Raw genomic sequence first — 26,221 nt, 5'->3', positions numbered from 1 at the left:
GAAACAGTAACACATTTCCCTCCAAGCAAGCACACTCTGACTTCATTCAGGCACACAAATGTGTGTGCCTGACAAACCCCAAATCACTATCTCCCAGCCCAGCAAGACAAAGGCTACAAACTGAGCTGAAACAAAACAGATAAGCAAGATAAAACATTGTCTTCCTGCAGAAAAAAATAACCCAAATATTTGCACTTTGCCTACCTGCAGGAGCTTCTGTTCCTTCCCATGGTCTTGCTGCAGTTTCTCCCCTCCTGGCTGAGGGGTAAAGCCCTTTGCAGGGTAAACATCACGCTTTGACCTGCAGTCAGAAACTTCTCGAGCTTTTCAGGAGACATGAATGGACTCCTACTTTTGGGAATGTATGAAATGAGCCAAATGAAACAGTTTTCGCAAGCTGCCTTCAGTGATGCTAATCAGATTTTGGCTTCAGAGAAATGGAAGCAGAAGCCTTGTTTTCTTCAGCTTCTTTAATTTCCAGTTCACCGTTTGCATCACTACTTTAGGCCTATTTTCCATCTTGAAGATGCAAAGGAGATTTCCTTATGGAAAATACACACACAGGCAGAAGAATGGATGTGGCAGGTGACAGTCCTTGCTGAGGATCAGCATTTGTAACTCTACTCATGAATGTTTTTGGTCAGAAGCAGAAGAGACAAACACATTCATATGCACATAAAAAAGGGTCCTTCTGGAAGCTAGATCCATTGTTAAGGTTCTAACAGGAATGATATTTGTCTATAAATGTCATGATTTCACAAATGTACTCTAAAGCTATTTTTGAACATCCTTAAAGGGAGGTAAAATCATAAAACTCAAATAAAAATCACATATTCTATTGCATCACCAGTTGTAGAAAATTTTATGTACTACTTCCTCTCTCCATTCTCTTTCATGAAAGAGTCCAGGAAGATAAAACAGAATTCAGGAAAGATATAAAATAAACAGGCTTGAAGGGTGATGAGCACTGAAGGTTACAGTAGATCTGAAAAGTCTTGAAATCTAGACCAAATTGTCTTAAGTCTTATTTCTGTATCAGGACAGGAGAAATTGAATCACCATTTAGTGTTGGTTGTCTTTTTCTCTTCTTTTCTGAGTGATTGTGTCCTGAAAAATCAGAAAAATATCAGACATATAAAATGACCCTTTAATAGATCTATACTTTTTGAAAAGTTTAAATTCTTTTTAATCATAAAATTATTTTAAAGGCATAAAAAATGCTAACATTAAGATATTTAAAAAGTATAATTTTACTGTATATTTAACCTTTGACAGCAGTTTCTTTCCTGAATTTAACTATGCCATCACACAGATTTTTCAGAGGAAAACAGTGCTAAATTATCTGAATAAAATAGACATGCAGAATAATAAGGAATTTCTTCACACTATAAGGACTTACAGCTCCATCAAATCAATGGCATCTACAGAGCTCCATATACTTGGAATCATACAAAACCCCAGAGAATTTGAGCAGAGCAGATTTTCCCCTTCTGTGCTGACTAGTCTGTGTAGAAAGAGCGCCTTCCCCTTCCTAACCAAGCATGACTATACCAAACTGGGTGTCCAATTGTACTTTAACAAGAAAAAAATTGCTGCTGCAAATCCATGTTATCCTGCAGGATTCCCCCCAGGAGCCAAACTCATTTCTCACAGCTGACTGGCTCCCAGGGACAGCTGATGTGTCTGGCTGTGATCTGCTCATCACCTGCACCCATGCCTGGTACTGAGGACTTTAAATAGGCTGCCTCCCCTGGTACTTTTACACATTTTTCTGTTTGAATCATTGCTTGAATATATATTGAGATAAGCTGGAGTGTTAACATGGAACTAAATGCTGTTGTGACTGTACATAACAAGAGAGTTTTATTCACCACTCTTTTCTCTGTAAGATGTATTTTCAGATTTGTTTTTGTTGTTGTTGTTGTTTGGGGTTTTTTGGTGTTTTGTTTGTTTGTTTGTTTATTTTTGTTTTTTTGTTTTTTTTTTTTTTTTTTAGAGAAGGAGCAAAGAAAGAACAGAAAAACTCTTCAACTGGTCCAATGATATGTTGCCTCATGTTCATGATGGTGACAGAAACATTGGGGGTGGGGGTTGGGAAGGGAGGAGCAAGGCAAAAAAGAGAGGGGCTGTAACACTTAGAGGCTTGGAGGTGTCTTCTCTATCTATATCAGCAACCAGTTCAGTGCTGTTGGACCACATCTGGCCTGGGAAAGGGTTGATGCTGAGGCTGTAATGTCCACACTCTGTGTATGTGTTGGGGGTTCACTTGGATGACCTCTCTTCTGGTGCAGTGGGCTGAATGTCCAGTAGCATTAGGCTGCACAGGGGTCCTGTGCCCCCAAAGGAATCCAGAGCTGGATTGACTCAGCTGCGAGGTTTGCTTGAAAAGTGCACTCCTGTGTCAAACCAGACCAGCAATGTCAATGTAGCCAGTGCTGGGGGACAAAAATGCATCTGGTCCCAGTCCTAGGGACATGTGTGTTCAGGACATCTCTGCAGTAGTTTCACTTGAGGGAAATCCTAGAGCTGAGAAGACAAACATACCTTCATGAAAGCTTTATTAGTCTCATTTTCTTTGCAGTATTAATGCTTGATTGGGGGTAAAGGAGCTTAGTGGGTTCATGGAAGTATATTTTCGAGATTGGTGATGACTTTGGCTCTATAATAAGGTTCTGACAGATAGCTGGGCTCTTGTGTTAATTAGATATGATTCCAGTAAATGTAATAGCAATGAGATGCAAAATGCTTTCCCATGCTTATGGGTGACCAAAGGTAAATTACAAGTGTCAGATACATAATTCCTGCTATTTTTCATAAGGTGCAATTACACACCTTTAACTTTCCAAACCCATGTAGTTCTCAAGCACCACTGAGCCTCACTTGCATAGCACACTTAAACCTATCCCTCCTACTTTGTCTCTTCCACTGTCCTATTGTATAGATTACAGTCTTGTATGCATATACTGAATGTACATGCAGCAAATCTCTTTATGAGACAAGAGCAGAGAGAGATGTGATTAAATCTGCAAAAGGGCAAAGCAAACAGAACCAAGGAAAATATAGATATCTTTCTTAGGACTACAGTGTTGTTCCTTAGCCTTTTTGTCCTGAAAATTATCAGCAAGTATTTATTCTAAGCAATTAAGGTAGTGCAAAGTAATAAAATTACTAATTTCAAGAATACCAATAAAACCTTGGATTCTCATTTATTTTTTCAGCAGACGCATAAAAACTTTTAAATTTTGTTCCCTTGCTTTGTAAATTTGAATATAATTTTTTCCCCCTTTGCTGCAAACTTGAACAATTCACAAATGCATCTATCTAGGCTTTACTCTAACACATTTTAGCAAATGAGAATGAGTTATTCAGCAACTAATGTTTTCTTTTATTTTATACATCCAATTATTGTTGATAACAGTTAATCCAGGTGCCACTTTTGTGAAAAATTGATTTTTCTTTCTTTCATTTCTCAGCTACCTGTGTTCCAAACCATCGTAGTTCCTCAACTTTCGTGGTTTTATCTCATGAATTCAGCAAAGGACTTCAGTTTTCAAATAACAAGATTATATTTTCTTATCTCTAAGATGAGAATATAAGTCTTGAGCAGCTTTGAGTTTTTATGTCCAAATGAAAAAAAAAAACCACCCAAAAAACCAACACAAAACCAAAAAGAGAAGGTGTAGCTACACTCCTGAGAAGAAAAGAAACAAGAGAGCTGTAAGTCACCCTGGCACCCCTATTTAAGTGTTTTGCCTTAATAGCCCAAATGTAATAGCTCTAAAAGAGCAGCCTCTTAACTATTCTTCAAAGTGGGGCTCTTCATCACTTGAGCTACTTCATGAGTTCTTGAAAGACACACTGCAGGCTAGGAAAGATTGGGAAGTCTATAATTTTACATCAATCAATGCTGCAGATAAATTACTAGTCACAAGAAAGGACGGGACAAAACACAATAGGACAAGTTATTAATGGAGAATCCCCAGTGCTCCAGATACAGCTATATTACATGAAGAGAGGAAGAAAAAAATCGTTAAGCAATAAAGCTTATTAAACAGCTAAGATTGAGGGGAACATAAACCACACAGGGCTGGTACAGGCTGTGAAAGAACAGCTGAGCTATTACAGTGCAGGGTAATGGCAGCACTGCTGAGCAGCAGAACAGCAGAGCAGGCTGCCCCAGGAAGCACAGATCTAGTGTGACCTCCGTTGGAATACCTAGCTGTGGGGAGGGCCAGGAAATATATTAGGTGCTGGAACCAGTTTGTCTCTCTAAAGAAAGGAAACTCAAGATGTTTCCATTTGTCTCTTCCTTAAGTTGCAAGAAGTCTACTTTGAAAAATATACTTTGTACATGAAAACACCTGATGAAAAGATAAAAAAGGGTGTAGTGGTCACGGACCATGAGCAGCAGGACTGGAACATGGGGATCCCAAGTCACAGTTTCATGTCCAAGCTGAATATGCTCAAGTACATGATGTTGCAGTAAGTTCAACAGAACAATGTCCTGTGGTCTCCCAAGCCTTTTGTTCTATACATGTTTGGACAACCACAGAAGGCATAGAAAAATTCCTTTCCAACATCCCAAACACAAAACCAAAGGCTGTGACCAATGTCTTGACTTTTTGTTATACTTGTTTTGGTCTTACATCATTTGACTCTGCTCCAGCACAGCTGTTTCAGACTAAAGTATTGCCAGGGATCTTAAGAGGACAGCCACACATAATCCTGCAGAGAGATGACACTGAGTTTCTCACACTGCAGCTGTACCATTGGGGTTTGCTTTGTCACACTCTGGACTTCAAAACTTCAGTCATATCAATGAAGGTACTTAGGAAAGTCTTTCACAAGTTTTCCATGCTATTTCTGTGCTGAGGGAAATAAATAATGCATACCACGTTGAATTCAGGTAAAAGCTGAAAACAGGTAAAAGCTGCAAAGGAACAAAATGCTCTCTATTTTGAAGTGATTTCTGCTATATACTGCAGTGAAAATTGCTCTAGGATTTATCAATCTGAGATTCAGTGTAAGAGTGTCAAATCACAAGATGGGCATAATGGACCTGATCAGGCTGTGGCTGAAGCCAATTGCAAAAACACAACTCAATAGTAATATGTCCAAACTGGAGCCAGCAATCCTGGACCTGTAATAACTTTTGATCTTAGATTCCAGTAACCATTTTCTTTTCACTCCTTGAATAGGCACGGGAAGCTGACTTCCTTTCAATCATCATCTGATGGACTCCAGTGGGTTGGGGACTCTTTTGAGAGCCAATGCTGGAATGGTGTTTGCTGTGCAAGTAGGAAATTTAATCTCATTTGATTACTTAGCTGGCATCTCAGTATTGTACAGATAAAGTACATATGATAAGTAAGACTAGAACTTAGCTAGAAGCCCAGCCCTAAACCTACTGTTATTAGGACCCCAGTATATTTGATGTAGTGCAGAACTGACTTCCTCTTCTTTATCAGTTTAGGTTCTGGACAAACAAAAATTTCCTGTTTTTTTCTTTACTTACTCATCCTTACGGCATCCTTGTTCTTCTTCCCCTTGATGTCCTTTGAAAGGTGGTATAAGTTTTCTATGATTTCCTAAGCTTAGCTGGGATTAACCACTTTCTTTTTCTCCTGAAATAAGGCTGAAGATACAGGTCTGAGTAAATGGTCACTGTTGTGGTGTTGTGTTGCTGTGTTGTGCTGTGTTGTGTTCACACAGATGAAATGCAAATGAAGGATCTGGCTGGTAGCCTTTTATAAATAACCTTCAGTGAAATCTGTCAGTCTCCCTGTAAAATGGATGATGGGAAAAGGAACACTCCCATTCTAACCATGAGATTTGATTGTGCATGACTTGTCCATGAATTTATTCCATACTCCATTATCCTGGCTATAGATGCTTGTACCGTCACACAAATCCATGCCTGGTAACCCATACTGGGTTTAGTCCAAAACACTGTCAAGCTTTAAACTGGTACCTTGGGGAATAGAGATGGGACTGCTGGGGAAGGAGCAGTTGGGAGAGCAGGTTGTGAAGCCAAGCTAAGGCACTCTCTTCCAGCATTGTCTTAACCTTGGCAAAGTAAAGAAAACTTTGATCTGTGCTTAGACCTGTTGTTGGAAACTTTAATCTACGCTTGAACTTATACTCTGCCTCTTGCATGGATATGCCAGAAGATGCCAATTAGACTTACCCCTTTTCACAGTAAATCTTAATAAAACTCCAGTGTTTAAACATTATTTTGAAAGAGTCTTAGGAGTAATAGTTTTCTCCAAATTCATCTGGATTGAAATAAGAATCAGCCATTTTGCACAGTCTATGTCATTCTTGGGAATAGCAAGCACTTGTGCCTGAAGAGGGAATAGAAGACTGTCAGCATGTACTTGAGGTTCTTTCCTCTTGCTTGGTTCTTTAGCAAATACTCCCAATGCACAAGTTCTCTAAAAATAATAAATATGAGCAGAGGTCATGTTCTGAGAACAAATTATAGAAAGACAAAATTTTTCTTCTGATTTCAGCATGTTCTGCCCTTTATCACATCCTACTCATCTGAAAGAGGTCAGAGGAAAGCATATGTGATTTGGAAACAGAGTTTGAGCAGATTTACCACTGCTTCAGCTGACATAGTGCACAGCCAAAGTGAGCTTACTGCAGTCCTGTGCAAAGTCAAAGAATAGAATAGAATAGAATAGAATAGAATAGAATAGAATAGATTAGATAATCCTACTGGTTTCCAAGGAGGGGATGTTTTGAAGCCATCATCTTTCTTTTAAAGTAATCATAAATCATAATCATAAAGATAAAAGTTGCTATTTTAGTATCTTCTTTGTTAACTCCAGGATAGTATTCAAACACAAAAATGTCAGTGTAAACAGTCTGCAATTTACAAATATTAGCATATCAACAAGATATGCTGTGAAATCAAGAACTGTAAGGTCACCCTCGCCCCGTAAGTCTCATCAGAAGCATTTTAATGCAAAAGCTGTAATCACAGAATTACTGGCTTTAAACCACTGAATTCCCTGAGGGAAGTTTTATAATGCAAAGGACTGTAATCATATTTGATTTTCTTTATTGCTAACACTGCATGGAGATCTGAAAAAATCACTATTAATCTAAGCCAGACAACATAGGCCTTAAATGAAAATGTAAAACAATATCTTAAAATGATGTTCATGCTGATTGCAGGAGGAAGGGGGAAAGAAAAGAGGGAGAAGAAAAGAGTTCTATTAGACTGTCCTTTTCCCCTACTGTGTTTTCTGCATAGGCTATGCAGCAGTTACCTGCTAAAAATAAAATGTGTTTTTTAAGTTTAGAATTTTGTTTATCTCAAGCAAAACCTGATTGTCTTTTCAGAGATAAGCATGAGAAGTTTGGTTTGGTTTGGTTTTGGTCTTGCAAGACTTAGAAACTGCTTGTAGCTTAGAAATGTCTGTCCCAGAAGAGTAAACATTTAATTATTCTGAGAATTCTCAGGCTTCAGAGAGCTTTTCTGATATGCATGATGTTATGATAGAGAATTTCAGATTTATTTCTGGTTTACAAAAGCAATTGGAAAAACATATGAGTAATTGTTCTTGAAGAGTTATTGCTAAATTTGAAGCAGATGCAGTGGAATTTAAATTGTTCTGAATATTTTTAAGAAAAAAGATACTGGAGTTATGCATCTGTTCAGAGTTTAGCATGCATTCAGAGTTGCAAAGGAAAAAGAGGAACCCAGGACCAGGTGAATAAACAGCCCATGTGTCCAAGGCTTGATATTACTCATGTCAAAGGTACTGGAAAACTGGCACTGGTTTCCTTGAATCTTTGCTGAGCTCTGAGCACATATCTAAGCTTAGTACCATTGGACACCATTATGTAAACAACTTCTGATTTAGTTGCAGAATCATTGATGCTCCCAGGAAGACGATGAGTATCTGATAAACACATCTTAGTTCAGAGCAAAGACACTGATGCAAAGAATACATTACATTGCTTTCAGAACAGCAAACCCAACAATTCTTGTCAGACTGTCTTCTTTTTTTTTTTGGTCTGTTTCTATAGAAGATTACCGTGAAGGATAATATCTGGCACTACTCAAGTGCAAGAGCTATAGAGGAACATGATGTTATCAATTAATAAAAAAAAAGTCTCATCAATCCTTTATTAGCAAATGTTAATTTTTCACATCTCACATTAACACAGAGTGTCATTTGTCTTAACCTCCTAGTTATACCGAGGTTTAAACATCAGCCACAATTTTGCTCAAATCAAGGGCAGATTTATTGCAAAGCTGTCAAAAAGGAGTCAAAACAACACACAAGTCTAGTTGGAATGACTAATTAATGGATAGATGCAACTCATTGTTCTGTAAATTGTTAGAACTGTTTTGGTTGATGATGGGCCTTACCATGTGAAATCAAGAAAGTCATCTCAGAATACCTGTTAGACTTCTGGTCTATGTGAGGGAAGTCAGATGCAAAAAAGAAAAAGAACAACTCTCGGAGGCAGTTTTGAGTAGTTTTTAATGATTTTGTATTTTCTTCATGCAATGGAATGCCAAACTGCTCCTGCTCATCCCTCATATCTATATTCTGTGCATGGGTTTCTTGTGCATAAAATGATCAGCCTGGGGACTTACTGGCAAACTAGTTCCTCGTTTATGTTACTTGGAAGGTCACTTTAAAACACTCCATGTGAATTGAAGCAGTTAGATTGAATGGATGTAAGCTCTTAGCTCAGGCAGAAGGTAACTCTTATCAGCTGAAATCTAAGGGCAGTCCTCCTTGTTCCTGCTAAAGAAAATGGATTTACATCAAGCACCAGGTTGGCTAGTTAACCCAAAAGAGAGGTGAAGGTCTGTGATTTCTAAGTACTATTGCTGTCTTCTGGCTGAAGGAACACAAACTCAGTAACATGACATTATTTCTGCTTCTGACTGGGTGACTAAGTCTTTGAATGGGTTAGTAATAAACAAAAGAATTAGAAAGAGTAAGTCATGCTTTCCAGACTCCATTTTAGAAGAATAATCATGGGTTAAAATAGGGAAGGTTTCCCTATTTTGCAAATGCTTTCACATGGAAATAATGGTAAACCAAACAATTTAAGTAAAGGACATCAGCAGGTGATGCAATCTGTCCATGTCTACTTATGGAAAAAAATACTACCATGTCTGAATTTATCAGTTTTCTGGGTTTGTAGAGGCTGCAAGCTCTAAGTTCTCAGCCACACAGCACAGGATCTTACCCACTTCATTTAAGTCCAATCAGCCTTTACCAGAGAGGTTACAGCAGCATTATATTGGGTTCAAAGAGAGGTGATGAGAGTAACTAAGGCAGGTAAAAATCACATGCAAAGAGACTGAAAGCTCTTCTTCTTTGTAGTATATGTTCTTGGGCTGGGTGGAAAATATAACAGGAGAATGGTAAAGCCTTTCTGCCTCTATATATGAAAATACATATACCCTGGCTTCAGGCTTCTATTCCTTCTCCCTCTTCTCCCCATGTAACAGGGAAGAAGCCAAAACCAAATTTTTTTTTTTGTTTTGTTTTTGTTTTTGTTTTTGTTTTTGTTTTTTTGTCTGCAAGTTTCCCTTGCAGGAACTGCAAAGGTGTTGATCTGGGTACAATATTAATATAGATATTTAATTTTTTAACCTGTTTTCCTTTGGAGGAAGTGCCAAATGCAATTGTTTCTCCTTTGCCTCAAAAGTTGCTAACGGTGGAATTTTTGTAAGGGAGTGATAAAGCTATTTCTGTCTATAAATATCAACAGCAAGCCTAGAAAGCTCTCGTTTGCTACATGGCAGGTGATCCGTGTTATCCCTTACCGGTGCTGGTAGTTTTCCCTAACACACTTTTGGAGGGGAGTGATTTCCAGACACATGTGTGTGTATGCATGGACACGTACACATATTTACCTGTATCCATCTCCATGCACACACATGTGTATACATGCACATATACCTACCCTTGTCCATCTCCACACATACACATATTTACCTGTGTCCATTTCTGCACACACACACACGTGTATACATGTACCCATTTTTCCGCTTTTTCATCTCTGTACAGATGCACATGTGTATACACATACATGTATTTACCTGTGTCCATCTCCACACACACACTGTATACATATACACATATTTCCCCTTTTCCATCCCCATGCACACACACATGTAAACAGGCACACATTTTCCCCTTTCCCATCTCCGTACACACACACACACACGTGCATACACAACTTCTGATTTCGTTGCAGAATCATTGATGCTCCCAGGAAGATGATGAGCATCAGATAGACACACCTTACTTCAGAGCAAAGACACGGATGCAAAGAATACATTATTTATATTTACATTTACATTTATATTTTCATTTATATTTATATTTATATTTATATATTTATATATTTATATATATTTATATATTTAAAAATATATTTATATATAATACTATATTTCCCTTTGCCTCTCCAGGCACACCGCCCATCCCCGCAGGAGCCGTACACTGGGACAGCGCAGCCGCCCCGTGCCGGGGCTGCGCGGTGCGGGCGGCAGGTGGCGCTGCGGGGCCGGGCTGTCCCCGCCGCGCTCCCGGGGCCGCCCCGCCCGGGGAACGGGAGGGACCCGCTCCCTCCGCTGCTTTTTACCACTTTGGAAACTCGGCGAACTTCAGCCCGTCCCTCCGGGCTGCCGGTGATGAACGCACCCCGCCCAAAAGGCAAAACAAAAGCCCATCTGAACCCAGGGCAGCGTTCGCCCTCCCGCCTCTCCCGCGCCTCGGGAGTGATGGGTACCCGGTGCTGCCGGCCCGGCCGGAGCAGCTCTGCACCCTCTCCCCATCAGACATCGCCGCCGGGGTGGGCAGGGCAGGGCAGGGCAGGGCAAGGCAGGGCAGGGCAGGGCAGGGCAGGGCAGGGCAGGGCAGGGCAGGGCAGGACAGGGCAAGGCAGGGCAGGGCAGGGCAGGGCAGGACAGGGCAGGGCAGGGCAGGAGCGGGGACACCGCGCTCCCCAGTGGAGGTCTGGGAGGAGGGAAAGCGGAGGAGTGAAGATCCGCGAGGATTCAGGTAGATCCAGCTTTTACCGCTCACCAAAAGCCACCAGCAGCAGGACCTCCGCCTCCTCCCTCCCTCCCTTCCTCCCTCCCTCCCTCCTCCTCTAACTCCCTCCCTCCCTCCTCCCCTGCCCCTCCGCGATGAGAGAAGGGCCAAGTCGGTGCGCGGCAGGCAGCAGCGGGCTGTGCCGGGGGCAGGCGGATCGCTCCCATGTCGCAGGGTGACTGCTAGCCCCGCGGAGCTCCCCGGGGCCCGGGCCGGCGGGAGCTGCCCCGGTGCCGGAGCCGGGCGCGCCCCGCGGGATGCTGGCGGCGGGGGATGCGGAGCCGGCCGCGGACTAACATGGGGGGCGGCCACTCCCACAGGGCGCCCGTCTTCGACGAGAACGAGGACGGTGAGTGGGAGCTGTCCGCGGTACCGGGGCGAGCCCCGGGCGGGCGGCGCGGGCTGGATTCCCCCCCGGGCTGGGTCCATCCAGATGCGGGTGCGCTGCCCGGGGAGGCGGCGGCAGAGCCCGCCTTTGTCCATCAGCCTCACCGGGAGAGCGGGTGGCTGCCCTTAGGCACGGGCTCAAGTCTAGCACATCGTCAGCCGGGGTTTAGGCACATGGCAGGTAACTTCAAACCTGCCTTTATGAATGGGCGCAGTTGTTGAGATGGAATCCCACGTTTTCAGTTTTGTTTGTACTCGTTTCTTTGCCCACCTGCTTTAAATAGTGATGTCTCTCTTGGTCTATATTTCTTCCATCACCTTTACTTTCTGAAACTTTTTTTTTAGCATGTTCTATTACTCCGAGTTTCTGCTGCCTACCTCAATAATATGTCATACGAAAGTGTATCTTGTAAAGTTTGTGGAAGGCAATGGAAAAGTTTGCCTAAAATGTGGTGTTTCTTTCTTCTTTATGCATTTCAATGTAATTTTCCAGTGTAGAATGTATTTAATTGGAATTATGTGAATGCATTTCAATTCAAATAATTTTGGGTCTTGAAGCAGAGAGAACACAGTACTCTTAGAAAGCAGATATTTGTGCATTAACATAGAAATATTTAATGTTACTTATGGAATAGATGCTGCTGCCTATCTGGACAATGGGTGCTTAATTTTGAGGAACTTCACTAGAAGTTCCCAATGTATTTTTTTTAGGAAGTGATTGTGCCTTAATAGACTCACATTGTTCCGGCTGCCTGGGTTTCACTACAAGTCAAAACCACATATGTTCTGTCCTGTGTGTTCAGGGCATATGGAGATGTTTGTATTGTTTTGCTGGTGGGGGGAACGTCTAAAGGCATGTGAAGTGCTTGAAAGGGTGGCTACATCTTTACTTGCATTTACGGTGAAATGACCATTTCCTATTCCTTGGCAAAGCATGATGAGGTTTGGTTTACAACATTCCATTTTTTGTGTGGGGAATGGGACAGATTGTTTACCATTTGTGTATTGTGGAGCCATTTTCCTGTACTGATAAAAAATTTCAGACCTTTACAATAGGTCATGCTGTGTAAACAATACAGATGAGAAAGAGCCCCCCTCTCCTCCCCCATGTGAAGTCTCAATCATGAACAGTTGGTGTTGTAAACCTTGAGGTAACTCACTGAGAAATACTCCGGAGTGAAAGCATGCTGTTCATCTTGTCTAGACACCCTAAAGTAAAAAGATACTCATGCTCCTGCCTTTGAAGACTCCTAACTGGGCTCTCTTGTTAGCAGTTTCCATGAATTATTACCACCTTTATTTTTTTTTCCCATGGTACAAAATTGTGGTCAGTTTTTGAACAAAATGAACATAGTTCAATAGTAAATTATTGCAGAAACATCTTCATGGCACTTAGTTCTCTTCCTATCCAGAAAACATTTCTGCAATGCGGCCATTATTAACAGCTAATAAGAAAACCCACATGAAATATTTATGGATTTCAATTAGTCCATTATTTATTCTTTGCATGGCTTTGTTTTGCTCTGAGGTGGTTTTCCCCATTATGAATGTTCCTAACATAATCTTTTATTCCTCTTAAGATACTTTGCTTGGCACAACCATCTAGTTCAGAAGAGTCTATCACTTTTGAAACAATAACCAATTTCCAATAGTACTTACAAAATATTATTCAAGATGGCATTTTCCCAAGTGCCTAGATAATATGGGGAAATATCTCCTATTTGAAAGTGTATCTTACAGAATTTAATACAAAATGAAGTTGTTTTTTTCATATTCCCACTAGTAGCTCTAGAAGTCACCATTTCCCACAATATTGGACTCAATATGTAATTTACAAAAAAACCCCAAAGTAACAGCTAATGAAAAAGTGTAACAAGAAGTGGATTTGTTTCTTGAGATGGTATAATTGCTCAAGAATGACAATAAGAGAACTGGAATAGGTAAGTTGTGTGTGAAGATATAGGAATATTAGTATTTAGTGTATATATATATATATATGTATAATGTCACAGCTGCCTCTTAAAATTATAAATATGAGCAGAAAAAAGTGTTGCCATTTTATATGCATGCATGTTTATGATGGATGTAGAATAAAACATGATTTTTGGAAGTAAAGGTTTAAAAAAATTTATCATCACTCTGGAAATAGTAGAAAAAAGTTACTTACTATATTAGTTAATAAATAAATATATGGACATAGAGTGTGAAGAGAACCCAGGCGCTGCCTGACAAGCCTACAGGGTGTCAGTTCTGGGGTTACAACTCCTGCTTTCTGATGAGAAGAGGTGCTGGTCCATTGAGTAGATCTAAAACCTTTAAGCTGTACGTAGACTCCCCTCCATGCTCAGGATAATAGAAAAAATATTCTAGAGAACCAGAAGCCTGAACTACATGTTGTTAGTCCCCAGTTATTACAGCCAGTACAACACATCATTATCATACCCTAATATTTTTAAAGCCAGTAATTCATACCATTTTTACCAGCTACATTAGTTCTCTGTGTTCCATTTTTATTAGAAGGAACTTCCAGAACTTCACTCTTTGAATGGTTAGAAACATCTGTTTTCCTGACTAGGTTTCTTAACCTACTTATAAGATTTGTGTTTAATTCAAGTATTTGTTAGTTTAAAATTCTCCCCCCCCCCCTCCCTCCAGGATTATTCTGGGGCTTTGATAGACAGCAAAAATGTCCCTTCTCACTCTTTGATTTGTAGGGAAATCTTTTCTATTTTCCTATTATTTCTACTGCTTTCTCATTTCCTGTGCCTGGCATCTGTCTGCATTTGAACCTGTCTTGGTTTCACACAGGTAACCCAAATTATACACAGAATTGTAAGTGAGTTTTCACCAGGACCTTGTGTTGGAAAAGAATACATCCCATTCTCTACTGGAAATAAGTTCTAGTACAGCCTATAATTACATTTGCCCTTTTCATGGACATACCATGTGAATAGTTCTGTCACCCTGTGGTCCATGCCCTGCTCAGAAATTTCCACTGATGAACTCCAATCCACATTAGAAATTTTTGATGATCCTATGGCCTTTAGCAGGACTGAATTTTGGTCCATTTCTATTATTCATAGTCTCAAAGATGATTACTCACTTCTTTCCTTGCAACACTCTGATTCTTCTTTATGCAATGTTTTAAATTACGACCACTCTGATCACTCCATGTCAGTTATCAAGACCACTGAACACTTTGTGTAAGTATTCAGCTGGATCATATCCAGACAATCTTCTTTGCTGTTAACCCCTGCCAGCCTCATATTTCCCATTTCTAAATAATACTTTTACCTGTGTTACTGCCATAGTTTAACCCCAAGCAGCAACTCACTCAGCCCCACACAGCCACTTGTTCACTCCTTCCAGGTGGGATGAGGGAGAGAATCAGAAGAATAAAAGTGACAAAGCTCCTGGGTTGAGATAAAGACCCAGGGACAGCAAATGTGCACAAAAACAGGGCAAAACAAGGAATTTATTCACTGCTTCCCAGGGGCAGGCAGTGTCCAGCCATAGCCAGGAGAGCAGGGCCCATCACATGTGATGGTGACTTGGGAAGACAAATGTCATCACACTGAATGTTTCCCCCTTCATTCTTCTTCACCCAGCTTTAAATACTGAGCACGAAGCCATATGGTGTAGGATATGGTGTGGAATGTCCCTGGGTCAGTTGGGGTCAGCTGTCCTGGCTGTGTCCCCTCCCAGCTCCTTGTGCAGCCCCAGCCTCCCCACTGGCTGGGTGGGATGATGGACAGAAAAGGCCTTGGCTCTGTGGATGTGCTGCTCAGCAATAGCTAAAATAGCCCTGAGTTACCAGCACTGTTTCCAGCACAAATCCCAAACACAGCCCCACATGAGCTGCTCTGAACAAATTTAACTCTACTCCAGCCAAAACCAGCACAGATGCTGTCCTGGGGTTTATGATCTTTGTGACCCCGTTCGTCTGTTCAGCCAGAAATAATAGGCCCACCTTGCCTTTTGTCGGTTTATACTCACCCTATTCAGCTTTGCTTATACTTTCTTACATCTCATTCCACCAAAACTGAGAAAAATTAAATTTAAGCCAACTCTATCATCTACAAAATAAGTTTGTTATCAAGGAGAAATATCTGGTTACTCGTGCAAAAGACTTATGGTAAAACCATGCTGTATTTATCTCATTTTTTCTTCTTAGTCTAGGGTTGAGGCACAATAACAGGTAGGAATAATCCAGGGAACAGAGCCCTTTGTTTGCCTAGACCTGGTACTGTGGCTAAAGACATGGAAAAATATGTTTCATTTCTTGATTTTTATGGCTGTATAGATTGGACAGAGAACCAGGTCTGGTGTTGTGCAGCATCACTACCACTGCCTCTTACCAAAGCTAGACCCGTATATGGTGTGGAACTATAACATTTTTTCAGACATTTAAAAAGCATTTTAAGCAAGCTACTACACAAATTGTGTAGTCAATTCAGGTAAAAGGAAAACAGTTTTATTTTGGTTAATACTACTGAAGCAAAGGAACCTGGCTCTCTTCGCCTTGAATATTTCCTATTCTCATAACAACTACCCTCTCCTGAATATGTATATCCAGTGCTACCATCAGGAGAGCAAATAAGTAAATTTTTTCCTCATGTTCAACTCTTCAGAAACAGCAATATGTTCACAAGAATGGCAACAGAAGCATAAGGCTAATATTCACTACTGTTAAATTCTTCTTGAAAATTTTCAGTAAATATCACAGGTAATGAATATATCAGCAATAACCTCATGACTGTAAAGAGTATCTTTCATGCTGGATTTGCTTGACTGTGTTCAGTTAAAATTTCAAGCGTATTCAAAATGTGAAAATGAAATAGTCCAAAAGAGTAATTTAGAAAAGAGCTGACTCAGGAGAGATATTACTACTATCAAACAGGAATAACATTTTTGCCTACATTGTGCTGGAAGATAGAGAGGAAAGGATAAGAAACAAAGTGTTATAAGTTAGAAGCTGGTTCTGCCAAATGATATGGAATTGTATTTGATTATTTGGGGCTTAAAAAGTCAGTTTTGCTACAGTTACTTCTAGAAAGGAGTATACTGAACTTTTAAAGAGCTTGGTCTTGTTTTTGTCATACATGACTTTACACTTAAAATAAATATGTATTTCCAGAGAACCTTGCACTGAGTGTCCTGAAGCTGCAGAGCTGGAACACCCCGCTGTGGAGGTCACTGTGACAAGCTGTACCTCACTAGTGTAGTCTCGTAAGTGGGAAATGAGGCATAGCAACACACCTTGGCTTGTTCTCCATGGCTAGAACCTGATTCTCTGTAGTGCTCATGTATCTGCTTCAAGGAGGTGCTGAAGTCCCACTTCCTTGCCTGAGCCATAAGGCTTTGTTCTGCTGCAGTCAGAACTACAGAGCTCAATGGAAATCTTATGTACTAGAGAATATAGCTTTTGTCCTCTGGAGCTAAACTTCCAATGTGAAGTTGTAATTTAAAATTGATTTCTACCTCTACCCTTTAGAAAAGCCCTCAGCTTAAATGAAGGATTTTAAATTGTTGGCGAGTGTCAGAAAACATCATTATTAAATGGCCAGCTGCTGAAAAGACTTGTACTAAAAGCCTAAAACCCAGATAAAGAGCCTAAGAAAAATGCCTGCAATTAGTATGGATTCAGGTAGCTGAATTCTGAGCAGATTGGCTGAGTTTATGTATAAGTGCAGTGAAAGCTGAAGAACTGTAAGGTGACATAGGGAAAAATTACAAACAAGAGTTTTACTCGGAACCAATTTAAAGCAATGGTTAAATGTCAAAATGAGTCAGCTTGAGAACAGAGTGTGCAGTGTCCAGTTATTGTCAGTGATATGATGGTGCTCATCATCCTGCTGCCACACAGCTGTAACGGACAATGTCTGATGCAGTCACAGAGCTGCTGCACACAGCTCAGATCATGAGGATAATAACACACTCTCTTCAAACGACTTGTTTCATAAAATACAGCCCTAAATAAAGGGATGGAACCTAAATACCTTCTGTTAGAGTAGAAAAAATCATGTAGGATCAATATTTCTGCTGGATTTTTAGTTTGTTCATGGAAGTTCTATAATGTTGCATTGCATTTTAATTTTTTTCCTTGCAAAGATGAATATTCCAGTTCCATTTAGTACTGAATTGGATAAGAATACCAAAATGTGATTTAAAAACTACTCAAAGGCAGTTCTGCTGAAAATCACAGCTGCCAAAGAGATCATTTTATGCTGAATATCAATGTTTTAGATAAATTAGATCCAGACCACTGGATTTTTTATATTTTGTTTTACGACCATGTTGAATTTTATACAATTTTCTTTTTTATTGGACTTTAGACAGGAAGTCATCATTATGTGTAGTGCAAAACACTTCAGAAACCCTGATACCAGTGTCTGTACAATCACAGAACAAAAGAGATCAGTGTTGAGCTTACACTTACAGCATGATTTGAGACAGTGGGAGAACATAGACAGGAAGGAGAGCACAGAAAAACAATATGATAATTTCAGGTAGCCACAGAGGCACCAAATACAAAGCTGTTGTTGGCAATTTATATGATCTGTGTCCAAGGAGGTTCAGAAGGAATATCATGACATCACAATCACCATCAGCCCTCATCTTCCTGACTCAGGCTTTGGTACAATGCATACAAATGATGTGTACTTCTTCAGACACTAAATGATATTTATAGGTGAAATTTAATACTGTATTAGTTTCCCCTTTTTTACACGGAACTCTAAAGAACATGCATCTGGCACTTTCATCTTAGCTGCTTGCTCAAATCAGCTGCATCTCTGTTCCACCATTTGAATATCTTAAAAATGTTGTGCAATATCAGATTTACTGTCAAGATTAGAACAAAGATTTTTCCAGGGATAGTTAAAGTATTTGTCAATTGTACTTAACTTCACATCATCCAAATTCAACAAAATCTGCCAGCAATATCTTAGAGATGGTCCAGATAAATTTTCAAGATCCTTCTTAATAATATTTCCAACAATTCCAAGCTTTAGAAGTTTTTTGTTTTGATGGAAACATCCTTGTCAGGACCTCCATCTTAAACAAAGGCATAATGGAAATTATTCCTGTTGCTTTTGTAGACTTCTAAAATTTGCAGAAGTGGTTGGCATAACACCTAACTCTGAGCATGAGGGAATTTTTTGTTGGCTTGTTATTGAGGAAGTGCTCAGGAGAGGTAACATTTTACCCATATTGCAATATGTGTTATGTAGTGTGCCTGGATATCAAGATAGGCTTTTTTTGTGAATAAGCAAGTGTAAATAAATCAAAGTTAACCAAGCATCAAGTAAGGTAAGCTTAGAGACTCCTATTCAAGATCACGGAAAATTCTGATTGTGAAATAAACTCAGAAAAGAAGATTATTGTCTCAATCTCAACACCATTGCTTTCACAATCCCTCCTTCACAAATTCAGACATTGTCTCCCATCCCTGCCCACAGCTGTTCCTTGCAGTGAAAAGGCTTTCCTCCTTCAGCTGTGCTGCTGTTGTTTTCTGTGCCAAAGAGCAGTCTTTCAGAGAGCTGGGTTCTGAAGGACTGGAAAAGCTGAATGATGGAAGGGGTGGAAATCTGAGAAGTAAATGTTTGGTTTTATCGCAGGACAAATGGTTTTCAAATGTACAAAATATTAAACTGACTCTACTGCTCAATGTTGGCTTCACTTCCAGTAGAGTTCAAAAGATCTGACAGCTTCCCATAGAACAAGGGGGAACAGATCTACCTCATCCCACCTGGCTGCAGTGTGACAGACACTGAGTCATGGATAGCACTTGGCCTGAAAGGGAAGGGATTCCTTGATGTGGATGTGTGAATGTGGGTTACAAAGCCAGCAGTAGCTACTAGGGGGGAATGCAGTTTTTTGTGAACCTTGGGTACCATACTGTCCAATGAATGAAGTTCAGCCTGGAATCAAATGTTGTACCTGACTGAATTAGAAAATGGCCAAGAAATTTTTTGGGAAAAAGAAAACATGGCAAGGAATTATGATCTTGTTCATAGATCCTCAGAGAACTGTCTCACCAGAACTGTCTTTGTAAAGTATTTTCTGAATGTGGCATAAAACCAAATAGGGTAGGGTTTTGTTGGCCAAGCACAAGACTCACTCTCTTCCAGGTTTCTCATTAAAAATCAGGCTTGAGAAGGCAAAAGGTGACACCTTCTTGAAGCAAAACCTTCAGGTGGGTAGTGACACCTGTGACTAAGCACTGATGGGTGAAGTAGAGGAAAGAATGTCAAGTTATTTTGGAGGTTTCACAACATTTTGACTTAGCCAGAGTGAGCTAATGCTGAGATGATGGGAAAGGTGTGGAAGGGAAAAGGTTGCTACTGAGATGAATCAATACAAAGTAGAGATTCTTAGACAATATTCAATTAAAAAGGAAAACGTCTAGTTCAGCCTGGTAGGTGAGTTCCACAGCATCCTATCAGGGTAAAACATGTCAGGAGAAGGAGCAAAAGGTATGGGACACTCACCAAACTCAGCAGGAAAAGCCTAGACTTTTAGGAGGGGGAAGAGCAGCAGTAGTAAGTAGTGGGTCATCAGAGTGCACATCAGAGGGTGTGATCTCTCTTGAGCACAGTCCTCCTTAGTTTCATGGATTAGTTTAATTGATTACCTTGAATGACATTACTTACTGCCTAATGTAGACCTGCATCGAACTGTTGCCTAATTTGCTGTTGTACTTTTGAACACTGTGTATGTGTGTCTATGTAAGCTTCCCAACAGGAGAAAGTAAAAGATTATTATTATACAAACATGAAAAACTGAAGAGATCAATAAAAGTTGTTTTCTTAACTAAATCATACTCTGAATTTCCTTGGACTCAATCAAAATCAGGCATGAATAGAAAATACATGATCTTTGAAAAAAGAACAGGCAAATGTCTTTGTCTTTTTCCCCTATGGTTAAAGAAGAATAAAGTTGGTTTACTTTCTAGGATTCAGTCTCTAATACCTTAAATGTTTTGAAGAATAATGCTGTTTTTTATTTGGCTGCACTTGATCCCAGTTGATTTTCTTTATCAGAATTGTATGTTCAAATCACACTGTATCTGCAGATGAGCACTGGTGGGGCCCAATACGCCTCCACCTTCTCAGTACAAGAGAATATTGAGAATAAATATGTTCATCAGACCTAGAACTGATTCTCTTAATACAGTATTTGATGGAACATTCTTTTATTTAATTTTAAAGTCTTAGAAATTAACATTATACTGTCTAAATTTTACATGACATGTATACAGTACAGTTTTATAGTTAGGCCAATATATACTATTTATATACTACCCTATAGTAGTGTACCTTTATAAAACACACATTTCTGGAGGAAAGAGGAAAGAAAGAAAGAAAGAAGGCATCTGTTCACTGGTAAGTACTACCAGGCTTTCCCTTTCAGATTTCTCATTTACTAAAATCTGACAAAGAGAATGAAAGCCCTGCATGTGACGTGTATTCAGCTTGTCCTCAAGAAAACCTTAATGTTATACATTGGTCTATTCCCTTAGGCAGTCAGCATTCACCTCAAATATCCATCAACAAGGGTATGAGTAGGGTTGTACTCTTGTATCACATAAGTGAAGATTTCCTTCCTTTTGTTCCAAATAAGTTATTTTCCACTCTAATAATTAGAAGACTTATTTACCTGCAGCTGTCTCTCACATGCTCCGTTTGACCTCACCTTAACTTCTTAATTTCTACTTTGACTCTCATCAACATTATATTTTAATAAGCAAATGAAACAGTCTGAATTGAAAGGCTAGGATTTATAAGGTCACTGGCAGTTCTGGTTTTAATCACTGGAAACTGGAATTCTGCAAAAAGGTGTTTGTAAAAGTCTTCTTATTTCACTACCTTTCTTCTAAAGATTATTGCTTTCTGTATTTTCCAACCTGGCAAGGAAAGCTTCCTGGAGATTGGGCCCTTATGGAGATGGTTTAGTGGTGAACACAGCAGTGTTAAGTTTCTGATTGGGTTCAAGGATCTCAAAGGCCTTTTTGCAACATAAAAAAAGTATGATTCTTTGGTTTCAGTTTATTTTACTGGTAGTCAGTCCATCAAGGTTCTTCTTCCAGTTTTGCTTATGATTTATTTCTGCTACAACTAATGGAATATTCTTTATAATAATTTTTTCACCTACACCCCTTTTCTATGATTGCTGTCACAGATCTTGACACAAAAGTATCAAACACTGTAATTTGTTCTTAGAAATGTTGTATTGTATTTTCTGATATGGGTCTTAAGTACAGTGTAGATACCTAAATTTTATTCATCTTATAATTAAGACAAAGGTATTTTCCTTTTAAATTGAAGGATGTTCTTAGAAAGCATTATTAGGGTTGGTGGCATAGTATTTATACAGGTTTTTGAGTAATGATAACTGAACATGGTTGATGAATCCGACATTTATTCCTCAAATTTTATATTCCCATAAATATTTTCTTTATAATATCACAACATAATATGAATTTTTCTGGTTTATACTTCATTAAGCTTCCTCTATTTTGGTCTAATTTGAAAAAAAACTTGTTTAGATATATTCATGAAATCTAGCCAACAGTTTGTTTATCTGACTCAAAATATGAATTAAATCGGTGCTTTTAATTTCTATCTGATAATATTTTATTGATTTTTTTTGTTTATTCCCACTTTCTTTCTCATTTTCTTGGTTTTTTTTATTTTTATTTTATTTTATTTTATTTTATTTTAAGAAATAAGTATCAATTCTTATTCTTTGAAATTTAGAAATGTTTAAATAAGTTCTATACCTGATGCACTTTTCTGCCCTGTCGTTTTTTTGCTTGGTATGATACTGATTAAAATAGAGCACTGACTTCATCATTCCATTGTTAATGGGGTTCTGTTTAAGAAGGACTGTTGTACTTAGTAAGATAAATATACTACAAGGCAATCTGCTGCAGTGGACAAAAAATACTTTCCTTCTTTTTCCTATTTTTGCAGTGATAAGGGAACACCTTCTGATTCTTATTTAAGATATAAAAATGCAAACTGAGCTAATCCTTCCAGTAATTATTATTTCCTTTTGAGATTGTTCCACGTCCCTTGCTGAGCAATGAGAACTGTTCTTAGCTACCTTGTTAAAACAAAGGTGCAATATAATCACAAAATCACTGTCAGCCTCCTGAGTGTCCTTCACACCTTTCTGAAACTATCTTCCACTTCCCCCTGAATTGCTTTCACATTTTGTTATGAAGATTGATTTTTTGCCTTTTGGGGTAAGGTTTAGATAAATCTTTGTCTAAGCTGTAAAGCCTGAAATGCTTTTGGGGCAATACCACATCTTAAGCACTGTAAACTACTACACAAAGCTTGAAGTCAAATGACAAGAAATCATCAAAAGATCATTTTGAGAAGTAGGAAAAGTCATTTTCTTAAGCCCAGATAATATTTGACTCTTTCAGCATGTGAAAACTACAGAAATACAATCTTATGTGTGGGGAATTGCTGTAAAACCAAGTTAGCTTTTATTGAGATTGGTTTGGACATAACAAGAGGAACAGATTACCCAGAAGTTTTATGCAGATTCATCAGATTCTTCAATGCCCAGCCTTGGCATGTGATTTTTCAGTAATGCCAGTTATGCCCTTATTGCCATGTCTTTTCCTGCTCAGTGACATGTCTTTGAGATCTCTTGCTCAAGTTTTGAAGATATTACACCAGATTTTTTTTTTTTTGGTGCAAATAACGGTAACAGATGAAAAGTACTTTAGAAAGAGAAATAAATTTTTAGAGTGAAATTCTCCATAAAAAATCTCAGTATTGAAAGACTTTCTGGAAGGATTTATTGATCTTTATTGAACAAAATTGTCCGCACTAAGTGCTGTGCAATTTTGCTGACAAGGAGTCATAGAGTAGTTACCACTGCTGTTAATCCAAATGTTCAGTAGGGCAATTGTTTTTCTTTTGGATTTACTGAGCTCTCTGTTGATAAACAGGAGAAGAGAGCTGCCTGGGCAGCTTCAAAATAGAAAAAAAAAAAAAAAAAAAAAAAAAAAAAAAAAAATTACAATCACCCAGTCTGTCTTGTCCTTTTTTCCCATTGTTTTTTTTAAATTACAGTTTGGGAAAAGGACTGGGCATCAGGTTCACAGGTGTTGGCTGTGGCTGTGGGAGGCAGGACATCCAAGTGGAGCTTGTCTAATGGCTAGGCAAATTCCAGCTGTTGCTAGGATAGCATCTGCACTCTGAATGGCTTTCACGAGGCTTTTCTGAGAGCTTTTCTGAGAGGAGAGGTTATGTAGGCTGTTTGGAAAAGATTAAGTAATATGTGGCAGTGAAGAGATACCATGTTTTCAGTGGCTCCAAGCACTTAGGCTGAGTGCTGCCTTGACTTGGGGTCGCTTGTGCCGCTAAGCCAGGAACCATCAGTCTGTCTCGGAGGTGTTGGGTGAAGCACAGTAGTGGATTTTAAAGTGCCTTAACAGAAGGCAGCCTTTTCACTGTTGTAGCTGTCCATTACAGAGAAACGATTGTGGCATTCAGATTTCTCACTTGTGAGATGCAGAGAATTTTAAATGCTTCCCTGGGCATACAAATACTTAGAGTAACTACAGGCTGCTCTCAGCCCTCTGACCTTCCTCTACTAGATATTTCATATACATCTTGTGATCCACAGACATACATGGATCAATGACATCCTGAATTTTTGAATGACAGGATGTCGTGGATACTGTAAAGATCTTCCTGAAGCACTACACTCTAATTTGGAAAAGAATACACTCCAGCAGAACACCCAAGAAACATTGCTGGTTATTGTTGTGTACAACATGTTTCTTCTAGTCTTTAGTGATATGAGGTTGATTTCCAGTCCTTTTCACAGCCTGAAAATAATTTTTTAAAAAGCCACAATATTCTTTTTTCTATGTTGAAAGCTTTCTATTCTGTACTGTGAAGAAGCCAAGGTTGTTTAATATTAGTTTCATAGACAGCCAGAAGAAGCTCTGATATACCAATTTACTATTTTATTCTAGTTAAGAAAATATAATGTAAATACACATATATTTTTTAGAGACTATCTCTCTTCCTCCTCCCTCTTTTTCTCTATATATACACAGATATTTTTATATACTTTACTCTCATCAAAACAAACTCAGTGTATGCTGTATGGAACTCTAGAACTGAGTCACCAATATTCATTATTTTCATCTAACATCCATAATTAAACTTATTTGAGGTTCTGTTTCTGTGATTATACGGAACTGGTATAAGCACATTTAGTGCCACTGAATGTTTCAGGCACTAACAAGCCTTCTGCTACATTGAACAATTTTATCCTCTGCAGCTCGCTATTTGTGCTTTGCACCTAATAACTTCTGTGGTTAAAATTAGAACTTATGTTCCTTACATTAATACCTATCAGCTCCCCACCCCACTCACTAAGTGGATGTTTTTATTTTTTCCTGTTGTGGGATGATACAAGGTAAATCTAAGTTGTACCTTAAAATTTGCTGACCTTCTGCTGTTAATGCCAACACCAGCCATAATCTGGGAATTGTGGCTGGTCCGAAGTCCTCCACCTCTCCTCAGTCACCTCTGTACCAGCTGACCCAACGTGGATTGGGTTTGTCACTGTATCTATGTCTGCTTTGCTTGTAGTCTTTAATATTTCACTTCAGTTGTGGTTCTAATCTCTTAGATGACAACTAAGTACCACAGAAGCAAGTACTGCTTGCTCGATCTGTCCCCCTTCCCAGCTGGATAGAAGAGAATCAGAATAAGGTAAAACATGTGGGTTGAGATAAGACTATAAGTGAAATAAAGTAAATTATAATAAAGATGATGATAATAATAATAATAAAGATGATAATAATAACAATAAACAACACTAGAATAGATACAAAGAAGAAAATTAATTCTATTCCAGCTGAAACAAAGACAACTCCTAATCGTAGCAGTGGATAGATAAGATAAAGTGCTTGGTCTCTTTATTCATATTTATTGTTTCCTGCAATGAATGGTCCTATCAGCTTTACTGTAATTGCTTGTGGGGTGTAAATAAGCATACTTATAAATAACTTGTAAATAAGTATACAAGGATTTCCCAGAGGTAAGAAGCACAATGATGAGAATAAATCATCAGCTCCAAGTAAAAAAACTTCTACAGTTAGGTGGTCATTTTATGTACAGCAGTCAGCCCATTTTCTTCAGTCTCCATAGAAAAACTACCGATTCCATCATCAAATATTTATCTGTAAACACTGAGATGAAGAAATATGCAGTGCAGGGAAATTATGGAAGTTTCTTATGAATTAAATATAGCTGTTATAATCAGTTTTTTTCCCCTACCCTTTCTATACCACCCAGAAGAGAAACAACCACAAAAATTGTTGTATACAGAGGTGTTAATGATAACTAATAACTCAGGATATCACTTCATCTGAAGTCAGAAAAAATTGATCATGTTTGATCAACAATAGTTTAGTCTGGAGCATGTAGGTAAAAAAAACAAACCAAAACATCTGTGAGACCACATTTCCTCCAAAATGGCAGAGGAAGTGGAGTGATTCTTATGCAGGTAGATGATTCACACAGTGAAATATTATGAACCCTAGCTTCAAAGAGAAGCCTCTTCCTGGCTCCAGATAACTCTAAAAATCAGAACTGACAAGATGAGTTCAGGTTGGTGCCTTTACAACCTCAGAGGCTGGGATTTGAGGTTTCATCTCTATAATGGATTTTATTTTTTTCTAAGAAGTATAACTTAGTTTAAAACATTTA

The 26,221-nt window shown here is 38.9% G+C and overlaps 1 protein-coding gene across 1 annotated transcript in view; it reads left to right on the top strand.

Annotated features, from left to right (window-relative positions):
- Positions 1–11,337: 11,337 nt before the first annotated feature.
- STK32B (serine/threonine kinase 32B) overlaps positions 11,338–26,221 on the top strand; it is a 156,068-nt gene continuing 141,184 nt past the window's right edge. The window contains exon 1 of the mRNA XM_083860796.1: positions 11,338–11,430. Within this exon, the coding sequence (XP_083716922.1) occupies positions 11,355–11,430 (76 nt within the window). The 5' untranslated portion in view covers positions 11,338–11,354. The remainder of the gene's footprint in view (positions 11,431–26,221) is intronic.

The sequence above is a fragment of the Zosterops lateralis genome, assembly GCF_965231275.1.
Source record: "Zosterops lateralis genome assembly, chromosome: 5".
Lineage (NCBI taxonomy): Eukaryota > Metazoa > Chordata > Aves > Passeriformes > Zosteropidae > Zosterops > Zosterops lateralis.
The sequence above is the reverse complement of the archived record's forward strand: the minus strand, read 5'-3'. Positions and strand labels throughout refer to the sequence as shown.